At 28.8% G+C, this 18,958-nt stretch overlaps 2 protein-coding genes and 1 non-coding gene across 3 annotated transcripts; 2 read left to right on the top strand and 1 right to left on the bottom strand.

The window, feature by feature from the left end:
* The first annotated feature begins 6,707 nt into the window (after positions 1 to 6,707).
* On the top strand, positions 6,708 to 6,838 carry LOC121226053 (small nucleolar RNA snoR77). Its single transcript, XR_005923950.1, has one exon. It is a non-coding gene; the product is annotated as a small nucleolar RNA snoR77 (small nucleolar RNA).
* Positions 6,839 to 9,952: 3,114 nt separating this feature from the next.
* Positions 9,953 to 11,992, top strand: LOC121225286 (zinc finger protein CONSTANS-LIKE 5). Its single transcript, XM_041109528.1, has 2 exons — positions 9,953 to 10,614; positions 11,273 to 11,992. The coding sequence occupies exons 1-2, from the start codon at positions 10,099 to 10,101 to the stop codon at positions 11,648 to 11,650; spliced, it is 894 nt and encodes a 297-aa protein (XP_040965462.1). The 5' UTR covers positions 9,953 to 10,098; the 3' UTR covers positions 11,651 to 11,992.
* Positions 11,993 to 15,518: 3,526 nt separating this feature from the next.
* On the bottom strand, positions 15,519 to 16,150 carry LOC121225285 (protein GLUTAMINE DUMPER 3). Its single transcript, XM_041109527.1, has one exon. It carries the CDS (start codon positions 16,042 to 16,044, stop codon positions 15,571 to 15,573), a length of 474 nt encoding a protein of 157 aa, XP_040965461.1. The 5' UTR covers positions 16,045 to 16,150; the 3' UTR covers positions 15,519 to 15,570.
* Positions 16,151 to 18,958: the final 2,808 nt, after the last annotated feature.

The raw sequence follows: 18,958 nt of genomic DNA, 5'->3' as shown, positions 1-18,958 counted from the left end.
ATTCTTTTTTTGGTTTAATTACCAATAATGGAGGAATTCAAGAAATACTTCAAGGACAATGAGAAAAGGTGGAGATCTTTTTACGAGAACTTTCAAGTGCACTAGTAGAAAAATTAATTCTCGAGGAACCGAATGAATAACACTCAGGTCGTCGAGTTAATGAAGTTAAAGAAAAGCGCTTTTTTGGAAGACAACCCATATTTATTTCAATTTATTTAATTTTGAATTCAGTTTAATTTATGTTGAAAATAAAATAAACAAGATTATTATTTAATCTATTTTATTGTGTTGTTTTCTAGGAACGATGGTAGAGGCTGTCCTATTTCATCCAAAAATAAATTAGATTTGGACTTCTATGGTGTGGGCACGCCTTGTCAAATTTTATTGTTGTCATTTGTTGAAACATACACCCAGGATCAAACTGACCAGAACCAACCTGAACTGTCCAAATCACCCTTTGCCAAATTAACACAGGGAGTACACTTGACCTTCTATTTATTAATATTTTAATTTGCACATTGAAGGCAATATGGGCTAGGTAGGGGGGTTCGTAAGACTGTGCCATATTTTCTTCTTTACATGTATTTTGCTAATAATAATTTCTTAATTCGTTTCGGAAATAAATTTTTAATTCTTATGTTTAGTTTATTTAAATAAGTGGGTGAATCATGAATAAGTATTGACTGCTTGATCAATGAATATTTTGTATAATTGAAAATATTATGCCTTAGTCAATATTTCATGAAAATTGTTGGCTCTTTCGAATTTGCCTAATGAAAGTACTCGTTTAAATAAATGAATAAATTTGCTAATAGCTTGGTTAAGAGTAAAGATTCGTAAATGTATCCAAATTGAGTAATCGGGATGAGGTGATTGGGTTGTCATCTCATTTAGCGTCAAAAGGTTTAGTGATGAGCCAAAACTTGTAACGCTTCGCTAACTAAGCTGCCTCGAGAAAGAAGAAATAAATTGATTATGGACATGTGAAATTGAGTAACCGGAATGAGATGTTTGAGTTGTCATCTCATTTTGCGTCAAAAGGTTTGATTATGTCTCGAATTTATTAAAAAATAAATAAATAAAAAGAACGTGTCAGGTTGAGTGATTGAGGTGAGATGCTTGGGTTGTCATCTCACTTCGCCTTAAAAGACTTGACTATGTTTGAAAAATAATATAACTAAAAGTATATATTAGGTATGATGTTTCACATGTTTGATTAGGCCTAAATCTAGCGAAATAGTTAAATGTGACATTATAAAATGCTTATTGATTGAGTTTAGCAATTTTTTATTTTTTATTCATCTAATTGTTTGCAATGTGCTTGACTAGGAAAGGGGATTTTGATTTTGAAAAAGATTAACGAGTTATTTTTAGTGGATATTATGCTTAAGGACAAACATCAGCTGAGTAGGGAGAATTTGATGGCAAAATAAAATCGTACTTTTAATACATTTATTTTTGGTTAATTATTGAATAAAATATTATTAAATTTGAGTTTTTCTTGTCAAGAATGAAGTTGATGTGCTGAATTCAAATTTTTACAAAAAAAAAGGCTAAATTGGAACAAAAAGTAAAGAGGAGGGTAGATTGAAAGATTGCAGACTTAAAATTGGGTGGATAAATATCAAATTATTTTTTACATTGTTAAAATTTGTAATTAGTTTAAATTTGATGATAATTTTTAATAAAAAAATATAAAAAAGAATTGCATATGGGAGACTTGGCTTAGGGGGAATCAATTCTTTACTCTCTTTTTTCCTTTCTGTTTCAATGCTCTCAATTATGCTGTTTCAAATTTCTTTTACTTTCAACTTTTTTTTTTGTTTTATCTAGCATGATTTATTTCATGCTTAACTAAACCTCTTTTTAGCCTTAGTTTGGATACCACTCCAACAAAATAATTTTGAGATATAAACTCTTACTAAATACTTTGCGACTCGTTATTCGCTATCTTTCCGGTATATGAGATAGTACAAATTCATCCTTTAAAGTTGATTTGGTTTCAATTCAAAAAGCGTGCGTTGGGTTGAAATCGTTTGGCGTACAGTTGTGAAGTTGAGTTGGTTGTGCCGTATGCAAAATCGCGCAAACAAATTAGCATGTTCAATTGGAAAAAGTTAGTTGGATTCCGTCAAGGGAGATAGTGATCGAATTTAAACGACCCACGTGTTGAGGTCGGTAATTCGAGTTGGGCTTTTCAGATCGCAAAGTTGTTAAAGTCTTAAATTACAGGTACGCCGCATGGATAGAAGTTCGACAAGGGTCGATTTGCAGATCGTACTGGAATCGACTACGAGAGGAAGAGTTGGCGGTTTGAGGCGTCCTCGATTGCTATAACCAACTTATCGGTTGGAAGGGAAAAACTATTTTTCAAAGATCGGTTCAAGTTCGGAGTATATCGAGACTAAGATTAAGTTTTAAAAATATTTTATTTACCAATTTATTTCATTTTGTAATCACCTTTTTTTGTTTTATTTTATATACATATATATATTTCTTTTCTTTTAATATTATTATCTTTATCAACTAAAACTCATTTTTTATTTTCCAACATTGCAAAGTATAGGTCGTGGGCACAACTGTTACCACGACAGTAATTCTGGTTACGAGAAAAGACGAAATTAGATAACAAGTCCTTGTAGATTCGACTCTACTGTTCTATATTTCAATTTACTATTATTTTGTAGTAGGAATTTATATTTGGTGGTTTCGACACCCATCAATCAATTTTCAGGTCAATCGGTTTAATATTTTTCTCTGAACTGATATGTTGATTTGTTATCAATTTAAATGATCAAATTGATTCGATTCAAATAACTTTAAAAATTAGGACTCCTTATATCAAAATCTAAATCTCTATTTGACTTTAGGAAAAAGAGTCCATTTTCATTTTTATTTTTTTTGAAAAATTAAAATAAAAGTTATTGGTTGAAAGTTTTAAAAATGATTTTTGAAAAATGAAAATATGTGAAAATTAAAAAAAAAACTTTTTACTATTTTCTTTTATTTTTTAAAATAATTAAAACAAAATTTTTAACTTTAAATTAATTGGCCTTGTTTTAAAACCCGTAAAAATGATTTTTTTTGACAAATTTTCAAAAATTAAATCTGGGACTTTGGTTCCAATCCAATCCATATAAATGTAATTTCTTTTATTTTATTTCTCATCTTTTGATTATAGAAAAATAGGTACTAAACATATTTTCGTTATTTTTATTTTTAAAAAGTAAAATGTTTTCTAAAATTAAAAATGTTTTCAAAACAAACCTCCATAAATCTATATATTTTCTCTATTCAACCCCTAAATCTACAAATTTGTTGTAAAAATTAAGTAATAATATTTGGTACATTGTCAATGAAGTTTTTAGACTATACAAGCAGAGCTGGGTTGACCAAAGCCTTATAGGTACAGTAAAATATTTATAAAAAAAAACACATAACAATTTTTTAAGATTACTTGTAAAATAAAATAAAAAAAAGTACACTCCGACTATATCAAATACTAACTCAAATTTTAAATGATTTGTTAGTCATTTATGTAATTGCGTTAAATCTCTAAATTTAGTAAATTAATAAAAAAAATAAAGCCTATAATGATTTAAATATGTAAATTAGAATCCGGTTAAAATATGCTATATGTCTCTGTATTTTTTGAAAATTAGGAATTTAGTCCCTGTATTTTTTATTTCAAAGAATTGTTATGAAATTTTTGAAATAATAATAATAATAAAACTCACTCAATAACTATGTAATTAAAAAATAACTTTATAATTAACTTTAATTTAACATAAAAAAAGTATATAAACACAAACATATATATGAATAACTCAACCTACTTTTTAGGTAACTATTTCTTTATTATTTAATAAAAAAACAGCGTTAAAGATAATTTTATTTTTATTATACGGTCCAATGAACTAAGCCGAGCTAGTGTGAGATAAGTAGGGGTAAGTGTTCGGTTGAATTGAGATGAGTGAAAATACTTCGAATTGATGAATCTTATTTTATCATTCTAACTTGATTTGAAATTTTTTCGAATTGAGTCGAGCGAAATAAAATTCGAGTCGAGTTGAATCAAATCGAGAGAAATTGTTTGAGTTAAATTAAAAAATTAAAATTTTGCTACAGTATAATTAATTTCATATTAAATTACATAAATTTGAAACCATATATATTTGAAAACTTTTTTAAAGCAAAAAAAAAAGAAAGAAGAAGAAGATACTTTAGAATAATAAATTTAGACTATTAATTAACTTATTTAGGTCCATAAAATTATTATTTTAGAAATTTTTAAAATGTTAACTTCCTTTTTATATATTTTTAGAAAATTTTAAAATATAAATATTAGAATTTTTATAAATATTTTGAATTTGTATATATATATATATTTGTGAAGAAATGGAGTCAGAGTCAAAACAACTTGCCATCACATGAATGTGTCGTCGCTTTCAATGATAGGATATTTTTCTATGGAAGTATGTTTTTGTCACTAAAATATATTCTTTTATTTTTATTATTTTCATCAATCTAATAATTGGGCAGTTTACCAAAAAAAATCTATTTTTTAAAATTACCGAAATTGACCTGGTATTTTATTATTTATCGGAATGGGCCTTTCCGGCAAATCGTGTCCACGTCAAAGCGATGTCAGGGGACTGCCAGGAAATCACGGCCACGTCAGCAAAGCGCGCTAATGTGGCCGCGACTTGCCCAACGCGTGAATAGTGCAACTAATGAAATTTCATGTATATAGTTGCACTAAATTATTTAAATTATTTATAATACCTAAATTATCCCTATTTATTTGTTATATTACATAAAATACTCATTTGAAAATACAAAACATTATGATAGCTAATTTAAAATTTATTCTCCACAACTAATGAAAATCATTTAAAATACTAAAACTAGATCTGTCTGAACAAACTATAAGAAAATCCCTGGAATGCTGTGATTTCTTCGTCTTCAACGAAAGATATCGAGAAAGATCACGGTGAGGAAAGCTTGTGTTTAATGAGGAAGCAAGTTTGGACACTCGGAATCATCTAACAATTATGCAGAACAGTAGTCGTCTTTCTTCACAGCTGAAACATCATCTCGAGAGCCGACATTGATGGTTTGTCCCTTGGGCAACGTTGTTTGATCATTCCTTCCTTCGAGTGCTTTTCGACTGATCACATAATGTATTTGAGTTACTACTTCAGTGAATGCATGCTCAATATTTGTAGATTCAAGGACAGATGTTTCCATAAAGAAGCGTGTACACGTGGGCGCGACTTATCTGTTTATTTTTTCTCCAAAACCATAAACCCTAAAATCTAAAAACCTACAAGTCAGGAAATCGTGGCCACGTCAGCAAAGCGCTCTGACGTGGCCACGATTTCCTGGCACGTCCCCTGACATCGCGCTGATGTTGACGCAATTTGTCAAAAAATGGCCCATTCCGGTAAATAATAAAATACCCGGCCCATTTCGGTAAATTTATAAAAAAATAAACTTTTATTTGTAAATTAGCCAATATAATTACTTATTCATTTTATAAAAAAAATTATTTTAGTTCTTCATCTAATTTAGTACGTAAATTGCCATATGAATGCTATATCAATAGTTGATTAATTGCTTACGTGACATACACACAGATTGCCATATCAATAAAGTTAACAAACATTAATTTTTCTAGTCATTTTTAAAAAATCGAAAAATTAAATAAAATGCTAAAATGATTACTAGACACGAAAAGTAGGAAAGTTTAGACAAAAATATTGATTAAAAAGTGGGCTTGGGCAAAAATAAGGCCCGTTTAGAGAATGAGTCGGGCCTAGAGTAAAGTTTTTTTAGCTTAGGCTCAACCCGAATTTGCAAAAATGAAATATGCTATTTTGTTGGTGTTTTGTTGTTATTTCACTATTATGCTGTTATTATTTACTATTTGGATATTGTATAACTCTTATTTTATTGTTAATTTTATTATTATTTTAGAGACATTTACTTGTTAAATTGTATATATCTTAATATTAGTTAAGTATAAAGATTTTTTAAAATTTATTTTTAATTTGTTAGATAACATTTATTTTAGTATTTTTGATCTATTATTTTTTAATTTTTTTATATGTAAAAATATTAATACGTGCAAATTAGTTTAGGTTTAGATTTTAACATTTTTATCCATGCTAAAATTGAGCAAAACTCAAAATCCATTTTTTGGACCGCCCAGAGTATGTCAAACAGATCTAAAACTTTGAAAACCCTAATGTAATCTCCGCCTCGCATATTTTGAAAACCCTAAATTCAACATCCGTCGCTTTATTACCTGTGTCGCTAAGCGTCTCAAGTTTCATTTCTCTCGCTCAAACCTAATTTACCAACGCCGCCTCTCTGATTTCTCTTTCATTTTCTGTTGTTCTTTTTAAATTTCTTTAATTTCCCTAAGCCCCATGTCTCAGTTTTGCTATTGTTTTTTTCACTGTTGTTCTGGTTAATGGATTTATTGTATGAATTGAATTTGAAAAAACGGGGCAAGATTTTGGCTCTTTGGCTAAAAACCCAGATCCCTGCCATGGAGATGAATTTTGCTCCCAATATCAAATCTTGTCGCCGAAATTTGCCACGATCATCCATCGGTCGAGCAAACCTAGCGGACTTCTTTGAACAAAGCTGGTACATCTTTTTATCAAATTTTTTTTAAAAAGGACTTTGAGTAGTGATTCAGGCAACCTCCTTGCAGTGACGATGGCAATTGGAGGTGTTAAACTGCTCGGAAATCAAGTAATGCTTTTGCTCTTCAGACTTGCTGAGGTCATATCCCCATTGAAGCTGGTCTAGTAAGCCTAAGCACATTCAGAGTATAAATAAATCAATTAATTATACAATTTACATTTTTACCAATTCAAATTTTTAACTCTCCACTTTTGTCATTGTATATCCCTATTTTTTTACTTATATTTTATTTTAACAATAAATTATTTATATTATTAAATTAACATTAAAAATAATTTATCAGCATTATTATTTATAATAATAAAAATGATATTAATTAATTTGATCATATCTTTTAAAAGTTCTACATAAAAAATAATATAATATATTATTAATTAATAAAATTGTAAATTTATAAAACTATTTAATATAGTTGAATAAATTAAAAATAATAAAAATTTAAATTTTTAATTTAATATTACGTGTCTTTTTTAAATATTTTATTATATTTCTATAAGAAACTTGTCAATCCCCTTAACATTATTTATGGAGTTTAAAAACTCTACTTATAATATATCAAATAATTTCCCTAAAACTTGGATATAAAACTAAGAGATAGGTTTACATTCATAACAATTTATTAATAATTATAATTATTTTATTAATAATACTTTCATTATTAATGTGATAATTACCATCACTTAATTATACTTTAAATTCATATTGAATTACACTTATTGTTTTAGATTATTATCACTTAAATATACGTATTAGCAAAACATTTTCATTCAAATAACATTTAAAGAATTAACTGGAAAAATCATATTTTAGGGTTATGTTTCCGTCACAAAAAAATTATGATTTTAATTTATCATATGATAAGTTTAGTTATTATTATTTGATATTCGACAATTTTATTGTTATTTGATTCTAACAATACTTACATAATAGTTAATGTTTTTTTATCATTTTATTTTGAAATATTATGTTAAAGGCGATGAAATATTAAAATAAGGATTCTTTGTAAGCGAAATTTTGACTCATATTTGAAGGACAAATTATTTTAGCTGTTTCCTTAATATTTTACTATAAGTTATTTTTACTTTTATATATTCATTACTTTTAAAATATTATTTACTAAATTAAAAGTTACAGATAAAATCATGTACGACGCATGTAACATTGAAACTAATAGAAATACACATAAAACCACGTACAACGCATATAACATTATAACTAATATATATAAAAGCACGAATTTTTAAATATTTAAAAATTTTGAATCAGCTATAAATGGTTTTATGTATTATGAAACTTTTGGTCCATCTGAAAGTGGACAGATAATATTGGCCCATATCAATGCCATTAGTTGGGCTGAAAACTGATCAACATAAAAGCACTGAGCCCAGTCTTTTTTTTTAAATTTATAATTGCAATTAAAATCGTTTATTAAAAATGTTAAATTAAATATGTTTTGGCTTTTATTTTGTTTTTAACTTTTGGGTATTTTGTCGGGATTTTTTTAATAGTTTTGATCATATCTGTTATTTTTATATAATACTTAAAATTATCTATAGCCCCTCTTCCCTAACCTATAAATGTGAAGATAATGAGCTGCAGCGCACTTGAACGCACGTTCTCCTGTATTAGTAACAACACCTATATTAATCGAGTTAAGACTAAATCAGCTTGTCGGACATTGAGATTTAACTAAAATCATCAAAATTTATATAATATACTTATGGATATGATAAAAGACAAAAAAAATTACAAATACAAATATAATTATACCTATAAAGTACAATTAGGCTGAAAATGAGAATAATCTTTCTATATTTTATTATGGTTTTGTTTTTAAACCTCAAATGTTTATATCTAAAAAAACATTTATTTTTGTACTCATATCACGCACCACACCACACCATACCACATATTATATCTTACTATCAAATTTTGGATTTTTTAAAATTGATTGAGAAACATGAGAATTCTTTTTTAACTTAACAAAATCCTTGTTATAAATAAAATTTAATTTATTGGTTTGATTTAAATAAAAATGAATGCTAATACTTAATCGACACTAGAGGCAGATTATAAGAGGGTTATAGGGGCCTCGGCCTCTCAAAATTTCGGAAAATTTATATTTTTCCTTTGAAGTTTTAAAAAAAATTTAAAATTTTAAAAATTCTTAATTAAGTCCTCCAAAATTTTGAAAACTTCTAGTTTACTTTTTTTTTTCCGAAAATTTTAATTGATCTCTTTTAAAATTTTTGAAATTCTCATTGATCTCATAAAAAAATTAAAAATTTTAATTAGACCCCTAATTTTTAAAATTCCATTAAACTCGTAAAATTTTTAAAACTTATATTAAACCCTAAAATTTAATCCCAAAATCCACCATACATGAACATTCATATACAATTCCAATCATGTATTAGATATTAATATAGGAGTAAATAATTTGCATTTCTTAAATGTTTATTCACATCAAATCTAATTTTCAAACATCAACACCCTTTAAAAAAAATCAAAATGTCTAGTGGTTTTCGACGTCCTTTTCCATATGACCGCCCAAATGTTATACTTTATTTGTTTATTATATCGTAATATGTCTTTTTCTTCCCCTTTACATCAAAATTAAATCATGACTTGTTGAATTTCATGGTCAAACTCTATTGTAACGGTGATCCGAATTATTAGTAAGTTTATATTTTTTTACTTAATTTTAAAATGTTATAAAATGATCATTAAATTATTCGAAAGTTTTTATTTAAATCATCGAAATATTAAAATTACCATCGTATAGTTTTTGTTGTGTTGACATCGCCTGTACGAATAAAAAACTTTTATTCCCATTCTCTTTTACAATTTAATTTTTTTCTTCATGAAATATTTTTAAACATTACGAATCTACGAACTAATATTCAACAAACTGTTTCTTCATTCTTCGACACTGACTGTTAGATCAGATCAAATTTAATGTATGTTCTTCTATTCATTGTTGGGTGTTAATCCACTCTACTACTATTTAATCGTTGCTTATAGCTCGTTAATTAACTAGACATTTTTAAAATATACAAATAATTTAATAACTTAAATAAAAACTTTCGATTAATATATTCATCGTGTGACTTTTGAAAATTAAATCGCACTATATCAATATTTTTATTGCAATGACTTCATCTTCCTTGTCAATCCCTCTTGGGCCCAAGGTCGGCACAGACACAAAGCCATCATTTTCAATCTAACATTTAAAAATCCCCGAAATACATTTCCACGGTGTATATCGTACCACGTGTCCTTCTCTCACTCGTTATCACCTAATTTTCCCGCCTCGCTAAATGCACACAGCCTGTTGTAAAACTCCACGTTGATTCCAAAGATCTCACCCCATCAACTGAAATGGCTGCTAAGCATTGCGACATATGTAAACCAACAGCTACCGATCCAGATTTTATGTGCCTGAGTTATGATTCTTCCACCACCGTCCACGGCGGCATTGGGAGGGTGTTGATGTGCGACGTTTGCGAGCAAGCTCCGGCTGCGTTCACTTGCAAAGCCGATGCCGCCGCGCTTTGTGTGGCTTGTGATGCCGATATTCACTCCGCTAATCATTTGGCTCGTCGTCACTACCGTGTCCCGATCGACCCTTTTCTTGGTCCACAAAAAGAGGATGTAATAGTGATGGGTTCTTGGTCTTTGTTACCTGGTTTCAATCATAAACTGGTTGAAACAGAGGATTTGGGGATTTCAGAAATGGATCCGTTAATTGATTTGGAGTACCAGGATGGATATCATGTTTTACAGCATCATAATTTAGGTATGGAAAGCTTAGTTCCAGTTCAGATCGAACCGGCAACAACAGTTCCAGTGGTCAACCCTATTCACTTCTGCCAATCTCAGTCTCTCAGCCATAGTGTACGTACTTCAATCCTATTTCTCGGGTTATATCTCTATTAATATTATTCGAGTTTGATATCATGAGCGGGCTGGCGGGAAGGCCAAAACGCAAGTATTGTCCTTGACCCTCCAAAATGGTAGATTTGCTAGTTAACCCCTTAAAATTTTATGAAATTGCATATTAATATTGTGATAAAATTGTACTTTGACACTTCAAAATTTATGATTCGTCTATCGCCCCTTAATGCAATTTTTTTGACTTTGCCCATGCAAGAAAAATGGTGAAGCTAGAAATTTTTGGTTGGAGAGTCAAGATAAAAATATAAATTGTTGGGAGGCCAAAGGGTTAAATCAATTTGATAAGTTTTAGGGGGGCTAAAATTGCAATATAGTCATTTTGTTCAAGGGGCCAAAGCCTCTGCTAGCACTCTTAGATTTACACCTGATTATGAGTCAATTAGATAACAATTTACTTAGATAATGATGAAAATACCTTTATTTTACAAAGTAAATTACCTAAGGATGCTTTTATTAATTCAAATCTTATATATAAAAAAAATTACACATAATATGATTAAAACCAAATATATTTATCATATAAGTTATTTATTTTTACTTATATTAAAACCAAATATATGTATAGATTTTGATGTGGATAATTAAAAAAAAATTTCAGGTATCGTCATCCTCGGTTGAGTTAAGTGATGGGATTTCCGTATCAGATATCTCGTACCCATTAAGAGGTACCACAGTTGATCCAAGCGTACTCATATGCAACAACGAAGCAAACCAAGTTGGTACAATGGATCGAGTGGCTCGGGTTTTGAGGTACAGAGAAAAGAGAAAGAAGAGGAAATTCGTGAAAACAGTTCGTTACGCTTCACGAAAAGCCTACGCTGAATCAAGACCGAGAATCAAAGGTCGTTTCGTTAAAAGAACCCAAATCCACAACCGAGTTGACCATCTCTGTAACTCAGCAATATCACCATCAACAACAACAACAACAACAACATCCCACACGCATTACTACGGTATTGTCCCATCTTTTTTATGAAAGGGAAACGTGGAAAAATGAAACCAAAAAATTTAATTTTAGTGATGATATTGTAAAATTCATCTAGTTATGTAGCAAGTAGAGTAATAATCCCAAGTCCATTAAGATTAAGGAAGATGGTATGTAACCCAAATAACGGTGATGTTTTTGTTAGCCGTTGATTTTTGGGGCTTTTAGGGTTATACGCAAGCAGATGTTAGAGTTCTAAGAACTGATATTTTGCTTGCAGTTCTGAAAATAATGAAGCCCTTTTCACCATTTTTATTGAGAGGGGCTTCTTTTGTTGTTATGTTACTAAAGTTGGACTTGGGTTTTTCTCAACTAAATTTTTTTTATCGTTTATGTCTGTGTTACGGATTATATTTGGGATTCATGATTACTTCTCTCAACAATATTGAAATCAAGATTTGAACATTCATTTATTCTTGGGAATGCAATGCATACCTTGCTCGTCTCGACACTTTCTTCTTTTGTTCCCTCTATTTAGAGGTGATCATGAGATGGGCCACAATAGAATTTTAGACTCGAATTCAGCCCAAAAAATGAGTCTAAAATTTTGCTCAAGCTCAGCTTGGTTAAAAATGCTAAAATTGGAGTTCAGCCCGTTGATATTAATTTTTTGTATAAAAACAAAGTTAAAAAATATAATACATCAAATACATTAAAAATATTAAAATAAATATTTTCTAACAAATTGAAAATAAATTTAAAAAATTATTTGTACCTAAATAACACTAAAATAGATAAAATTTAGCAAACATAATACCTTTAAAATAGTAGCAAAATTAACAATAAAATAATAACAACAAAATAGTAGCAATATAATAGCGAAACGACACTAAATCAATGACAAAACAATAATTTTTTTTTTTGCAAATTCAAGTTGGACCAGACTAGGGCAAAAAAAAGTTTAGTGAAGCTCAACCTGTTTAGAAAACAAGTCTCATTTTTTACTTAAGCCCAATTTTTGGGTCTATATTTTTTCCTAAACCTTCTAATTTTTCAAGCGAGCCTTTAGCCCAGGCCGAGTGGCCTTAACCATGATTAGGTTTACCTCTATTATAGAGATTAAATCAAACCAGTTTATTTATTATTAAATGGATTAATTTAGTCTTATTATTATTTAAAAAATCAAATAAAACTAAATTGTAGACATCAAATTTTTAGAAAAAATTGTGATTCAACTCGATTTCATTTACAAAAATCATAAAAACTTTCACAACATTAACTTTATTAAATAGTAAATAACATTTTTTTTAAAACAAAAAATGTTAATGCTATCGAATGCTGGCTTTATTTGATTTTTTTTAAAGGAAATAGATTAAATTTACCTATTTAATAATCGAATCATAAATTTTATCAAATATTTTCACCTTGCAAATTATGGTGGGGATTACATCAATAAGATTTAAAGTCTGATTATCCAACAATGAACCTTAATTCCTGCTTCCTTATGCTGTTAACTACTCTATAAAATAAAATAAAATAAAATAAACTAATTGCATTTAAAATAAGATTTTTTTAGAATGTAGCCTTGCTTTCTCTGATTTGAACATCTATTATGGACTCTAATCTTGGGCCTACTTAAGATTCAGCTCATGGCCCATCTCCTTTTACATTTAGGGAGCTCACTCCTATAATGAAATCCAAAAAAATGAACCCCATACAAAAGTTTGGACAAAAAGTAAGGCTCGTTTTTTAAATGGGTCGGGCCTCAAGTAAACTTTTTTTAACCCGACCCGAATTTACAAAATAAAAAACTGTTGCTGTTTTTTACTGTTTTGCCACTATTTTTTATTGTTTTACTACCATTTCGCTATTATATTTGCTACTATTTTAGAGGTATTTGCTTGCTAAGTTGCTATTGTCTCAGTATTATTTAAGTTTATTTTATTTATTTATTGGGAAATATTTATTTTAATGTTTTTGATGTATTATATTTTAAATTTATTTTTATATAAAAAAAATAATACGGGCAAATCAGGCCGACTTTAGATTTTAGCATTTTTATCCTGACTAGACTTGGACAAAATTTTAAGCTTTTTTTTCGAGCTGAGTCTAAAAAACGAATCTAAAATTTTAACTTGGCCTAACCAAAACTCTGCACGGTACATGATCAGCTCTAATTAGATTGTATATATTATTTATATTTTCTTATGGAATTTAAAATCACTATTTTGATAAATGATTACTTAAAATTAAAATATTTGTGTTAACTCAAAAAAGAAAGAAAATTATAATGATGAAAGTGATAAGGAAAAATTAGACTAAATTATTTCACAAGTAAAGAACTATTGTACGACAGTTAGATTTTATATATTGTCTTTTTATCACCTTTTAAAGGAATTTTTAATTTTAATATGAACCAAAAATACTAATATATATTTTCTAATACAATATATATATATATTTATATTCATAATTTTCTTTAAACTTTTAAATAGGATTTCTTCTTTATTGTAATAGGTAACGGTGTTAATTTAATTAAAATTTAATCAATAAATATTTATATATATATCAGTGTAAAATTAAAGTAATTTTATATGAATTAATTTTGTAAACTATTTTTTCATGTAAAAAACTTTCAATCGTTTAATAAATAATATATATATATAGATTTTTTTATTCATGCATAAAAAATATAAATTATATTAATAAATTTATGGTTGAATCGTTAAAATAAACGAAAAAACTATAAAACTAATTTAATTTTATACCGATGTAAGAGATAAATTCAACCCAAGATTTAATCTTAATCAAAAGTTTGTTTGCAATTGCACCAAGAGTTTGATTTGCAGTACTGAAAAAAAAAGTTTTTGACTACTTTTTCTAATAAACACAAAATATGGCCATTCAACATAAATAGTAAATACTTTTCCCTTCCATGTTATGATGTACCAATTATGTTATTTTTGAGGATCTAAAAATATTCTAAATGTGAGAAAACTTTCACAAAATTCAAAGAATTAATCTAATATTTTTTAAATTAGATTTTGAGTTCGAGTTTTGGGAATGAATAAAATAATAATAAAATAATTTTATTTCTGTTTAGAGTCTGAATAAACGGAACTCATAAATTAATCAAATCTTAATGTGATTATTGGTCTTTAGAGATCAAGACTAATGTTTATTGGGTCGAATGATAAGGAACTCAATAACGTTGGAATCTTATAGATAGAGAAATAATGTTGAGAAAGCTTTGCTTCAATTTAAGGTGTGATTCGACTAAATTCGAAATTTAATATGATTACCGAACCAAGGGGGTCTAGCAAGGGCCCTAGTCCCCTTAAAATGTAAATTTTCACTTTTGCCCCTTTAAGCTTTACAAGATTTTAATTTTGTAAAATGTAAAATTACACTTTGACCTCTAAAAAATGATAAATTTTGATTTAATCTTTTAAAATTTATAAAGATATAAACTATAAATATAGTAAAATTATATTTTAACTCTCATAACAATATATAATTTAATTCCGCGAATTGAAGGAGGAAAGTGAAGTCTTACTTACATTCAATTTCATTAAAATTATTTACAATTATCGAAATTATTAGAAAATAGAAAAGGGACTAACATTGAGTCCTTATATTACACTTAAAAAAAGATCATTACGACCCTCTACCATGTACCGTAAAACGTACATAAAAAAAATGGAAGAGAAAGAGCCCAAAAAGCAGAAAAAAACAAAAGGAAAACTGAAAAAGCTAAAGCTAACATCAATGGAGCATGCAATTGCAAGCTGAAAAATAAAAAGCTAAATATACAGACCGACAACACAACCACCGCCACCCATCCTTCAAAAGAACCCCCACCTTGAAATACTCAATATCTGATCTTATATCATCCTAAATTTTCTTTCTTTTTTTTTTCCTTCAATTTTTTCTTTTACAAAATCAATGATCATCACTTGAAGATTGTTGGGTCACCGTAGTTTCAGCTCCACCGTCACCACCACCATCACCACCACGGCAGACCTCTTTCTCATCTTGCTTGCCTTCCTCTCCCTTTTGATCACTACAGCAACATCGCTTTTCACTATTTCACCGAAATAATACGACCCGTTAGAACCAATTGGGGTGGCCAAGAACGTCGGCTTTTTTTCTCCCGCCATTATAACAAGAACCTTTGGTTCCATAACCGGCCGACCAGCTTCTCCTTTACCTTCTCCGGCTTCTAAGTCTCTCTCCGTTCCCCCTTCACCGTCGTTCTCGTTGTAACCCAATAGTTTCCAATAAGAACATGCAAGGACGAGAAGCGCAAACGCTATAAGACCCAACATGGCAGCTAACCCGCCGAACAAGTAGGGTACCGGCGAATGCCAGGGAGACGTGTGGAGTTCACTGTTTACGCCTGAATGTGTCCTTGCCGTCGCATTATGTGGCTCTCTTGCTTCCATTTTTGCTTGAAATAAAAAAAGAAAGCTGAGTTGTTCTTTTTTTTTTTTTGGTGAGCTTTAGGTTAATGCTTGGAGCATGTGAAGGGATTTATATAAGGAAAAAGAAGAAGAGAAGTAAAGAGAAATATGGCGTCATTTTTGTACTAAATTTGAAGGGACCCACAAAGTGGGGCCACTCAGGAGTTCTTTGAGAATTTCTAAACGAAACAGTGTATGGGGAAACGCACTTACGAGAACAAACAAATCAGCTTTAAAAAGTTCAATGAATTTTCTTTTTATATATTTCTATTTCTATTTTATCATTTAATTTATGTAACATTTCATTTCTATTTTTTTCAATTTGATTTTAATTTTTTTAATTATCATATAAAATTGTATCACATCATCATTTAAAATTTTATATAAAATTTAAAAAATACATACTATTTTTTGAAAACAATTTTTTTAAAATTTTCAGATGATGTGATCGCATCACCATACCTTAATGATATCTAAATTCAGGGATTAATTTAGGAACACGGGAGAGCTGGAACTAACGTGGACAAAAAGAAATTTAAATCCCAAAGTGAGAAATGTTTCAAAGCTCAAAGACTAAATGTTCAATCATCTATAACGATAATCAACTCGTTACAAAGTATAGGATTGAAAATTAAAATATATCTAAATCAGAATAAATATGAACAGAGCTTACATATAGTGAGATTTAAATTGGGAATAATTTGAGAGAGGAGTCACATATAACACTTGTAAATGATGAAACTCGAATATATATGAACTTTTAAAGTCTTAAATTCTTTGATTTATGATAATAGCTCAATTAAAATATTAAAAATAATATAAATATAATTTTAGATACTTTTTATTATAAAGTAAAATTTAAAACACGTAAACCATGGTCCTTCTTCTTAGTCATACGTGGATTGCACTTTGAAAAATTATAAGTGAGGGTCTTCTTCACGATTGTTACATTCATCGTTATATAATATTAAATTGTTAATGATAATGTAATTATGCTATTTTTTACGGATTGAATTTTAGTTCGACTGGTATGGGTATTGTTGTCAATGTAAGAGGGCATAGGTTCGAATGCGCTTAAATGCATTATCCTCCTATTTATAGGTTCAGAAGGGGCTATGAATAGTTTTAAGTATTGTCTAAAAAAATTAGATATAACCAGAACCTATGATAAAATTGTTCAAAAGAAATTATGTTATTTTCAATTTTGGTTAACAATTGGCCATGTTATGAAATTTCATGATCCAATATATGTATGAGTAGATAATGAGAATTTGGTATGATTGATAAATATGAGAGGTTAGAGTTTAAGTATATGGATTCACGCTTTATTTTATGTAAATTATGTATTGATTTTGTTTAAATTTATATTTGATTTAAATTTCATTATATGTATAGGGTCAAGTTAGAAGATTGTTTTAGAGTGACAAAAATGAATACTTTTTTAGAAGGGTCAAAATGTAATTTTATTATTACACTAATTCGCGCTATCCTAAAAATTAAAACTATATAGTGAAAATTTTTATTTTCTTCATTGTTATATATATACGGATTTTGTCTAGAGTTTTTTGGTCCACGGTAGGTTATGTCTAAGTTTTTCTTAAATTTGTAAGCATAAAATTTTTTTGAACAATCACATTGTAGATTTTGATTATATCTGTTTTTTTTTTGACACAATGCCTAGAATTACCCATAGCCCCTCCCCAACCCATAAATAGGAGGGTAATTCACTTTAGCACACTCGAACCCACGTCCTTCTGCATTGACAATAACGCTCACACCAATCGAGCTGGTAAGACTCAATCGGCAAAATGTACTTAAACTTTAAACCTCTTATTTAAAGACAACATTAAAGTGATATTGCAATATTATATGTTAATAGATTAACTGATTAATTTAAGTCTTAATTAACTGAACCTATAAATAAATTTAATTGAATGTAATGTTTAATAAAAGATGTCCACAAAAGACATACAATTCAAATACAAGTGCATGCACCATACAATTTCAATCAACCATAGGCTTTTATCCATTGAATTTGAGTATTTAAAGTTAAAGTTGTAAGTCCAATCATAATAATTTTACAATGGGTTTGTTTATTCGTGCTTATTCATCTTTTATTTTTGATTGAGTCTTAGCTCAGTTAGTATTAGTATTGGTGTCAGTGCAGGAGAACGTGAGTTTGACTGTGCTGGAGCGCATTTATCCTCCTATTTAAGAGTTGGGATGAATTATGAGTAGTTTTAAGTATTGTATCAACTTCAAAACTTTCAAATACTTTTACAATCGAATTAGATTTTTTTTTTAAAATGTATTGCTAAACATTTAAATTATTTATATTTTTACTTATAACATATAACTTTTTCAAAAAGGAAAAAAAAAGGAAAGAAATCTTGTTGTGGGATTGGACTCTTTCAAGGAGAAATTTTTGAAGTGTTTTCTGTTGGGAATCAACGAGCCTTTTAACAGTGGAGATATTGTGCTGGGAGTGTCTATATTCAATTTTATCCTCGGATTTTGTTTCCCAACTTTGCGAAGAGCACTCGACGAGTTCATGGAGTGGAAAAAGTGGCACCATTCTTACCACCAATGCTAAAAGCTCATATTTCCTTAGTTGACAAAGCATAATCTACTCCGTGAACTCGCCATGGGCTATCTACAAAGACAAGAGACAAAACTTAGGGATAAACCAGGCACGGATACTTCGAGCAAAATATTTCCATCTATGAAAAGTCCGTTAACTATCAATGTAGGATACCTCAAAATTTTCTCCAAATAAAAAATATATACTCCCCTCGACAACCTCACTTGCAATTAATTTTGAAAAGAATTTGATGTCAATTTAGTTACTCAATTCGTTCATTAATTGTCGTAAATTTTAACTCAAAAAAGATAAAAA

Source organism: Gossypium hirsutum, chromosome D13 (genome assembly GCF_007990345.1).
Source record: "Gossypium hirsutum isolate 1008001.06 chromosome D13, Gossypium_hirsutum_v2.1, whole genome shotgun sequence".
Taxonomy (NCBI): domain Eukaryota; kingdom Viridiplantae; phylum Streptophyta; class Magnoliopsida; order Malvales; family Malvaceae; genus Gossypium; species Gossypium hirsutum.
This window is presented reverse-complemented; position numbering and strand designations above follow the sequence as displayed.